Raw genomic sequence first — 10035 nt, 5'->3', positions numbered from 1 at the left:
AGCAGTATTCCATTGTGTATATATATATATATATATATATATACACCACATCTTCTTTATCTAATCATCAATTGATGGACAATGGTTCTAGATGTTTTATGTAAGTGATGAATCATGGGAATCTACTCCCAAAGCCAAGAGCACACCGTATACACTGTATATTAGTAACCTGACAATAAATTATATTTTTTTTCAAATTTTTAAAAACTGAAAAATTAAAAAAACACAACAAAATCCCAGACTTGAATGTGTTTAAATGCTTACAGGAAGGAGTAGAAGGAGGGAAAAGGGTGGAGAGGGAGAGTTGAAGATTTAGGAAAAGGAAGAAAATTTATGCAAAGAAGGGAAGAAGTGAGGAAAGGAGGCAGAGAGATGGAGAGGGGAAAAAGCTCCTAAGGACATGGGGAGGATGGGATTCAGATCAGAGGTGGGAAGATTACCTTAAATATAAGAGTTCAATAGTAACTGGAAAGATGGAAAAAAGAAGGGGTATGGATACAGAAAGTTTGGGGTTACTGTTGTTATTATAGTCAATGTAATAGTTGAAGCAAAAAATAACTGAGCCAGGCATGTGCCAAATGCTTTAGGCTAACGATTTCCTTTAATCATCATAAAAACTCTAAAATAAAGGTACTATTTTATCAGTGAATGAACGAAGGTTAGACAAAAGGAGACCATCATGGTAACCAGTAAAATAATGTTTCAGGTGTTCTAATAAAATATAACAGAGGGCATAAAAGAAAGAATAATAAATCCTAAGAGGGAAGTGAAAAAGGAATTGGAAAGACAAGGTAATATCTAACATAAGAATTAAAACCTGAACAGAATCACCAAGGAGACAAAGGGAAGAAAGTAATACAGACACAGAAAGCAGTGTGAAGAGTCTGAACAACAATACAGGAAACTACACATCGTTCGTACACACTAGTGTGCCTCCACATGTCAATGGGAGTGCATGACGGACTTGTATTTTTTGTTTTGTCAGCTAGAAGTTCAACATTAAATACTATGCTCATTTATAACTAATATTTTTAGTCTGGTTTTTCTGGAGCAGTTATCTCTAGTCTCTGCTACTGTAGCTTTCATTTTTCATTGCAAGTGACACAAAATTCACTTTGGAAAGAAGCAGAGATTAACAGTATAATGAACACTAGCTTCCTTGGCTCCCTTAAATCTGTTCTTCCAGGGTTGGGTTTTTTTGTTTGTTTTGTTTTTTGCCCTACCCACCCTCCCCCAATGTTTCTGCTTTGGTCTTCAATCTGATATATATATCCACTTCTCCATATGGAAATACCATTCTTAAGACCTCTATGTAGCCATGTCCTTTTTCTATTTCTCTGACAGTCCACTTCTCTTTCATTTTGCTTCCTCTTCTTTCTCTACTAAGGCCCTCTCCAGAAGACAAATATGTATCCAGATTGATTTAATGTTCACTGTCCTTAACTTTAAAACATTTTTCCTACTACCTAGTTGTCCATAGAAAATAGAAGGAAAAATATCCAACGTGAATATACACACTATTTGCCCTTCAAGATCTTTAGGAGAAAAGCCAAACTGCATTATAAAATATTTCACCAAAATAAACTACCTTATATATATCTCAATATGATACACATGTACATATACATATTTATAAGCTATTTGGAAATTCTATCTGCCTATACCAAGGATGAGAACATGACTCTATAAAAATCTGCCTTCTCCTATTTCCCCACAGGTTTAAGATACAGCTTTTATTTCTTTAACAATGTTTGATATTTGTTAACTTCAAAGACAAATTAGAATAGAGAATGTGATAACAGCATCACTATAAATTTTGAACTTCTAGAAAAGCTGCAAAAAATTATACATAAAAATAAAATAGCTGTATCAAGAGTTGGTTTTAGGCAATTCACTGTGACATGGCAATATTTTACAGGTTCCACAAAAACTGTAAATAAGGCCAACATTACCAATAAACTGAGTTCTCCCAGTGTGACACCAAATGAAAGAGGCTGCTTTGGATCAGTGACCTGTCAAAAAAGAAAAGGTGACATTAAAAGATACTGATGGTAAAAGTGAAGTCATGCTCCACTCTGTACAATAGGCGATAGAGGGCAATTAGTATACAAGTAGCACAATCCAAATGGATTTATGGGGGGGAAAAAAGAGAGAGAAAAAGGCAGTAATATGGCTAGAATTACCCATATTTTATAGGCATGATATCAATATGATATTTTACCAGTGAAACTCTTCTTTGATGAAGTGAACTCTTTTCTCACTAACTAGACTCTTGTCTAAATAGTGAAAAAGAGATAGTTTCTTTAGGTCTACCATTAAAGATGTTCTTCAAAGATAAATAAAACAAGATGCCACCGATAATAACCCTGCCACTAAACTACTTTCAACACTCAGAAACGTGAAATGTCTCATTAAGCCTTCATTTTCTTTTTTTTTTTTCAAAAAATTTTTTAATGTTTTATTTATTTCTGAGAGCAAGCGAGCGAGAGAGAAACAACGTGAGCAGGGGAGGGCCAGAGAGAGGGAGAGACAGAATCTGAAGCAGCCTCCAGGCTCTGAGCTAGCTGTCGGCACAGAGCCCGATGTGGGGCTTGAACCCACGAACTGTGAGATCATGACCTGAGCAGAAGTCGGATGCTTAACGGACTGAGCCACCCAGGCGCCCCAAGCCTTCATATTCCTAACTTTCCAAAAATGCTTTGTCAGGAAATGCCCAAGATTCTTAACATTAAATTCCCTCAGTCTCTTAACCTATTAAACTTTTGTTCTATTCCTGACCTTCAATACATAAGTTATATTGATACACCATGCTTACGCTGTACCACAATGCATACAATGTCATTGCTTTTAGACATCACAAGGATGCCCAAAAGGCATGGGGATGCTGTCATCATGAAAGAAACCAGGGAAACTACAGAGAGAAGAAAAAAACATAATGTTCTAAATCATCCAACAGGGACTCCAGAGTGTAGTTACATAGACCCTTCTCAAAGGCAGGAAAGACGAATGCTCTGGAATAAGTGAGAAGCACAAGTAGCTCTGGGAGCTTAGTCTTTTATTATCTTCCTTTATTCCCACACTTATCTTTTTACACCTCAGACAAGGAGCTCAAAATAACTTGCAGCTATTTCAGAAGGAACTGAATAGAACATAACTCCTCACTTGCTAAGGCACTACCCACAAACTACTGCTATCATCCAATGAGCATCTTCATGATAAATTACTTCCCCTACAAACTATTGCTATCATCCAATGAGTACCTTTATGATAAATTATTATACTTTCCCTACTTCCCACTTCATAAGCTCTGTATTTTTCATTATCCTAGATACAATAATTAAGGTAGTAACGTTGAAAGAGGAATGATATAAGAAAGATCCCTTTGCACTTTTTAATTCTTTTCCTCTTAGATCATTTTAATATATCTTGTCAGTGACACTAACTTAAACATTATTGATGTTACTCATCCCACTCCTGGGCATCTCTGTATATTTTTTATTAAAGAGAGAAATAATGTACCTTTCTAATTGTACTTGCACGGTAAAAAGGCTTAGTTTAAGTTCAAACTGAGGTTCTCATTCATCTATATGCCATTAGTTTTAAGAATAACTCTTTTATTCCCATGATGAGTTGATTTATTTTCCTAAGTTTGTTTAAACAAGGGCACTGATGACTTAGGTTTTTTAGACATTTGTTAACAAAATTCAGTTTAATGACTACCTAAAACCAAAAGGTAAAGTTAATATAAGATGGAGATATTGTATTTTGCAAAACTACAAGTATATCTTGGTAAAATTGAAGTTCTATAAGGAACCTATCAGAAAAAGAAAATAAATTCTATATATTTCAGTATCACTTTAATTAAATCTAACCTAAAGTTATTAAAAACAAAAAAATACAAACTCATTTTTAGAAGAGATGGAATAGCATTTCTATTATCTTAGGTAAATGAAAAAATTCAAGGTTATTTAATGTAATTTTTAAACTTTAAACAAAGTAATGTATATTTTTGTTTAAGTAAAATTAACAGTAAACAGTTTTTAATGAACCAATGTTAAATTTTGGTTGTAAGTGAAGTGTGGTTTCTAAATACACTGTTGCACATGTATGTGAGCAAGAGTGTATATTTAACCCCTTCTGAAGGAATGTAAAGAGAACAGGACTAGCAGTCTACTGACATATGATTTAGTCCCCTCTCTACCAACTACCATTATAGTTGACTATTTCCATCACCCCTTGCACCTAATTTTTTTTATCAGCAAAGTTCCTTAAAGTTATAGCAAGTCTTAAGGCATTAAGCAAAATTCAAAGTAAATAATAGAGGACAACTGAAAAATCTCTATTACTTTTAGAAAAAGATACATATGGTGGTTTTATATTTATACACATAAACGCCTAATTAAAGAAATGTAACACAGGAAAGATACAGTAGTATATCTGTCAGAAAAAAAAATCATGGAATTAAAATCTGGTATGGATAGCCCATATCTAAACAAATCAATAATTAATATCACAAAATACACAATTACAAACTTAATCTATATAAATTTAAATTACTTACATCATCTTCATACTTAATGTGAATGTCTGTGATTTTTACTTGTACATTTTTAATTACTTGGGTTGCCAATTTTTCCAAAAATGTATCCTTTTTGGCTTCTTTTGGCTTATCTATAAAAAACAGAAAAAATACAAGGTCAAGATTTGAAATTCTCACATACTTCATTATCAAATGACCAAAGCATAGCTAAGGCACTACTCAACAGAAAGGACAGCATATTCTGGTGTCCTTGTTTTATTTTAGATTTATTTTAGATTTTAATATGTGTTTCCAATTTAAAACTTATTTTTGAAGTTACAGTATATGTAACATTAATTTTACCTTTGAAGACAGAAATCAAGTGGTGATGTGTACAAATAACACATGGCATAAAAACTACTTTTACCTACCTTTCGAGCGATCAAGACCTTTAAAAGGTTTCTTAAAATGTTTTTTGTGCTTTTTACGTTTACGTCCTTCTCAGTGGAAGCGTTTTAGTGAGAAAAGGATAAAATTCAAGTTAGCAGACTAGAGGACAGAAAAGAAAACAAGAGAATTCTTCCTAACAGCAAATTTTTGGTACAGTTCACTTAACTTTTATTCTAAACTGACCTGCTGTTTCAATACAAACAGAAATTCATAAGCTTCCTTAGTCTAGAATAACTTCCTTTAATTTAACAAATAACTTGGCAAGTACAATTATATAAAAATTGGGCAAATACCCACACACAAAGCTCTTTAAAATATTTATGACTCTTCACAACACAAAGTTTAACTTTAATTTCAATGTTATCAAAATATTGGAAATGTAACAATGACAGAACATAAAACTTTCAGGGAAAGGTTTTCACAAATATATGGCAGGGGAACACAAATGAAATGAATAGGGAGGCTGCTGACAGGTAACTTCCCCTGGATGATAACACCTCGCAAGCAAGATCTTTGAACAAGTTAAGGATACAAAGAACCCCGAAAGAACAAAAAAATGTACACTGAACTGTACTTTGAAATTGGCTTAATAATTGATCCCTTTAAAACCTCATCCTCTTTACTTGGCACCGCTTCACTTTTATGGCATTAACCAACAACCGTCTTACCCCAGTTACAAAGCTTTACATTCACCTTCCTACTAGACATGATCTCTCATCTGCACTCCTAAGGCGGGCTCGGTATGGTCTCCCCTGACTCTATCCCCCACTCTACCTCCTACTAAATAAACATCCTTCTACAGTGCTAGCAGACTAACACCTTCTACAGTACCATTCACAGCCTGTTAATTAATCTCCTACTCAATATTCCNGGGTGCCCGTTTCTTCACATCCTCACCAGCATCTAGAGTCCTCTGACTTGCTCATCAAAATTCCTTTTTAAGACTCTCTGCAGCTAAAACAAAAAAGTGTTTGCATGACACAAAGGTTCTTTCATGATCCAACCCCTATCTCCTTGGGCTGTTCTATCTCCTCTACTCATGCTTGCATGGACACTTCAGAAACACTATTCTTACTTTCCAAAACAAGCCTAACTTTCTAACAGCTAATGCTTCTCTCTTATATGTATCATTCCCTAAACTTCAGTTGCCCTCCCTAAAGTTCTTCACCAGGCAAACTCCTAGGAGACTCCCAAATGTCAGATCCACAAAGGCCCTCCTCAACTATTTTCAAGCAGCTCCAGGGCCATTTACCTCTACAGTTTTATACAGACTTCCACTACGCAGTGATTACACTGTAACTGAAATGTTTACACAGCCGTCTTGCCACTAGGCAAGAGTCTTCATTAGCCCAAGAATTATCCTAATATCTGGACACAAAGCACATGACAGGCATCTGTTCAAATGAATCAAAAAATCCACATCTGAACAGTATAATAAAATATATAAACCTAGTTTGTGTGGTAAATATAGCATTTGAGAGAATACACATGAAATTTAGCTTGAAATTTTAAAATTGTTCTTCCTTGGAGCAGCTGGGTGGCTCAGTCAGTTAAGCGTCTTGATTTTGGCTTGGGTCATGTTCTCACAGTTCGTGAGTTCAAGCCCCACATTGGGCTCTGAGCTGATAGACAGCTCAGAGCCTGGAGCCTGCTTCAGATTCTATGTCTCCCTCTTCTCTCTCTACCCCTCTCCTGCTCACACTCTTTCTCTCTCCCTCAAAAATAAATAAACATTAATAAATTATAAATAAATAAACTGTTCTTCCTTGATATTTTAAAACAGTGTCCTGCCACTATAAAAACTAAGAACCAAATTCTGGATTTCAAGAATAAAACCCTAAATTTCAAGATGAAAATAATTAATAAATACATAAAGAATCTAGACTTTGCTATTACCAGTATTTCTTGTCATAATGATGGTCCCTGAGTCTTTTTCGTTCATAAATTAAACATATAGAGAAAGACTGAGTTCTCAAAGCAGTATCATTTGAAAAGAAACAAGAAAGCCAAAGTAGCACTGATAACCAGCCCACTTGGCTAGAACAGCTTTCAGAGACAGCTTCAGCTTCTGGGTTTCCATACCACCACAGCTCACTCTTCTTACCTTACCTATTATCTTTCTGGCTACACAACTGTTTTAGCCCCTTGTTTCATCTTTATTTGAACTCAATGTTACATGTACCACCTTTCAACCTCTTCAAATAGTTTCAAAATCTAATCTGACTGCTACATAGATCTTTAGAGAAAGATTCTATTTAATCTGATGGACACTAAATTTATGATTTTCAATCACTCTCTAAATCAGTCTTCAAATATTTTGGTGTTGGAGCACCTTTTACACGCTTACTTGAGAACCTTTCAAAGTTTTTTATTAGTGTGGGTTACAACTACTGAGATTTACCATACTGGAAATCAAAACTGAGAAATTTTTAAAATATTTATTAATTCACACTTTAAAAACTATGTGATAGCATTGATAACACATATTTATTTAAAAAACCATATTTTCCAAACAAAAAGTTATAGTGAAAAGAGTAGCACTGTTTTATAATCTTACAAATCTTTCCAATATCTGGCTAAGCAGAAGACAGCTAGATTACACCCATCTCCTTCTGCCTTTGCTCTGTTGAAATATGATTTTTAAATTGAAGCATATGAAGAAAATCTGAACTAACTACATACATATGTAATTAAAAAAAAAGAGGAACATCTTCATGGTCTTTTCATGTAATTTTGGATACTATACTCAAACTCAATAAGTGGTAGTTTCTTAAAGGTTAATTCCATTTTGGAATCTGAAAATCTATCAAAAAACATTTTCATCCAAATTAAATTCAATTAGTCTACCTTACACTTTAAATGGATCTTTTAGGGGCACCTGGATGGCTCACTTGGTTAAGCATCTGACTTCGGCTCAGGTCATGATCTCACAGTTCCTGGGTTTGAGCCCCATGCTGTCCGCTCTGCCTGAAGCCTGCTTCAGATTCTGTGTCTTCCTCTCTCTCTGCCCCTCCCCCACGCACTCTCTGTCTCTCTTCCCCAAAAATAAATAAACATTAAAAAAAAATTTAATGGATCTTCTACACATACGGATTTTTTTTATCATGCATTGGTAATAAGGAAATATTGCTTCACTGAATTATGCAGATCTTCTCAATGTTGAGTGATTTCATTTTACTATCAAAAATCCCATTTGTTAGTATCACCACCATTCTTCATCAGAGAAGTCTTAAAGACTTTTCTGGGAAGCTGAAGTACTAGGAAGCTGCCAAATTCCAGGTGGCTAATACAAGTTCTCCAAAATTCTAATTTTGCTCAAAAGCTAAAATTTTATCATTAGCAACAAACATCATGAGTTGATTTTTCTTGAAGTTGTTTTGTTGAAATGTCTACCAAACATCTGAATCTGAATCATAATAATCTGTCAATCACTCTTCCATGTAAAATGATTTTCCAGGAAAAAAGCAACTAGTTCAGCTGACAATTCAAACAATGAGCAAGTATTTTTCCTTGAGACAATTATCCTCCTTAAGTGCTCTATACATATTCTCCCTTTGTCACACCAAAAATTAATGATGCAAAGTCAAGACCTTAAGTTTATTCAAATTAAATTTTTTCTATTCCACCAATAACATTCTTAAGTAATATTGGTGCTCTCTTTCTCCTGTTTCATCTTATTTTTCACTGTGAGTACGTGATAGTGAACAATACAGTGGCTTCCAGTAAAGTTTGGTGCCAGTGCTTTGATTCATGCTGAGGCAGCTACAGTTTTACACAACACTGCTTCTGCAACATCAACACCAGTACTGGCACAGCGTAAAACCAACATTTGTTTTAGTATTATTATGAAAACAGCTTTAACGTTCTGAGAACAATTGCTCTGGAATAACTTTTTAAATGACATCAAATGAGGAAGGAATATATGTTCAGAAAGTAAAATGATGAAATGATCATAAAGTATACATTAAGTCCTAGCCAAATGAATGAAGATAATATCAACAAAATTAACTATTCTCATTTCAGATTCAGCAATATTCTAGGACTAAGTTTTAATTCAGGTAAATGTAGTGTTTTTAAAAAAGTAAACTCTGAATCAGTTATGTTTTCCTTTATAGTGATCATTGTCAGTTTTTTGGGGGAGGTAGGATTTTGTTTGTTTGTTTTACCACCAATACTGTCCAATGATTTTGTTATGACTTGAATGGGACACTGGAATTCATCTGTACCTTGGAGGCAGATTACTCCTCATAGGATCAGGAAACATTGCCCTGAGAGAGTGTAGAAAGTTGGTCTAATTATAACAAAATTAAAAAGTGAGCCATGAGCGTTTCCAGACTATCTTTTATATTAAACAAAGTGACTGTAAGGCAAATTAGCATAGTCAGTCACATTTGCTAAAGGGGCAAATTTTATTAAAAGAGAAATGCCTTTCAGGGCAATTTCACTCAATGCTATGAAATCTGCAATGTAAATTCTTCTTCCATTTGCCAAATGAACCTAAATATTAAAGTTTCTAGCTGTAGAAGTAATTCTAACCTAATGCTTATTATGTTTTAAGTACAGACCTCGCTTGCCCTTTAAACAATACAAATCTTAAGACTAAGTTAATATTATAAAATCCTATAAAGTTATAGAAAATATATCAAATTACTTTGTAAACTAACAATTATTATTTCAACATACTTGATAAATTCTCTACCAAATAAAAGAATACTATTGTAAATCCTAAACCAGTCAGCCTTCAAAACTGCCTTTTGTGGAGCCTCAAATTTCAATATGCTGCATAGGACAATGGTCTACATTGGCCTCTGGAGCTCCTACCGAGGTAAAGCAAATCAGGGAAGTTATGAAGGAGGCCAGTCAGACATCTTTTATCAAGGCTCTAAATAAAGTCTCACATAGTAAAACAGGTTCCATTTTCTTGCTCTTTACAAGTCTGAAAACTACTCCTCTAGGGAAGAAACTGCCCAGCTGAGAAACTACTTTACCACAGAACCAGAGTACACAAGGCACTCCAGATGTGAAAGTTATCCACAGATCAAACGGTGAGCTCCTCAAGGACAGAT

The 10035-nt window shown here is 34.4% G+C and overlaps 1 protein-coding gene across 2 annotated transcripts in view; it reads right to left on the bottom strand.

Annotated features, from left to right (window-relative positions):
* VPS13C (vacuolar protein sorting 13 homolog C) overlaps positions 1 to 10035 on the bottom strand; it is a 186579-nt gene that overhangs the window by 148395 nt on the left and 28149 nt on the right. For both annotated transcript variants that reach the window (XM_077747730.1, XM_077747741.1), the window contains exons 6-7: positions 4562 to 4671; positions 1953 to 2012 (exon numbers count right to left, since the gene is read on the bottom strand). In XM_077747730.1, the coding sequence (XP_077603856.1) occupies positions 1953 to 2012; positions 4562 to 4671 (170 nt within the window). The remainder of the gene's footprint in view (positions 1 to 1952; positions 2013 to 4561; positions 4672 to 10035) is intronic.

This window comes from Crocuta crocuta, unplaced genomic scaffold, assembly GCF_008692635.1.
Source record: "Crocuta crocuta isolate KB4526 unplaced genomic scaffold, BGI_CrCroc_1.0 scaffold130, whole genome shotgun sequence".
Classification (NCBI taxonomy): domain Eukaryota; kingdom Metazoa; phylum Chordata; class Mammalia; order Carnivora; family Hyaenidae; genus Crocuta; species Crocuta crocuta.
This window is presented reverse-complemented; position numbering and strand designations above follow the sequence as displayed.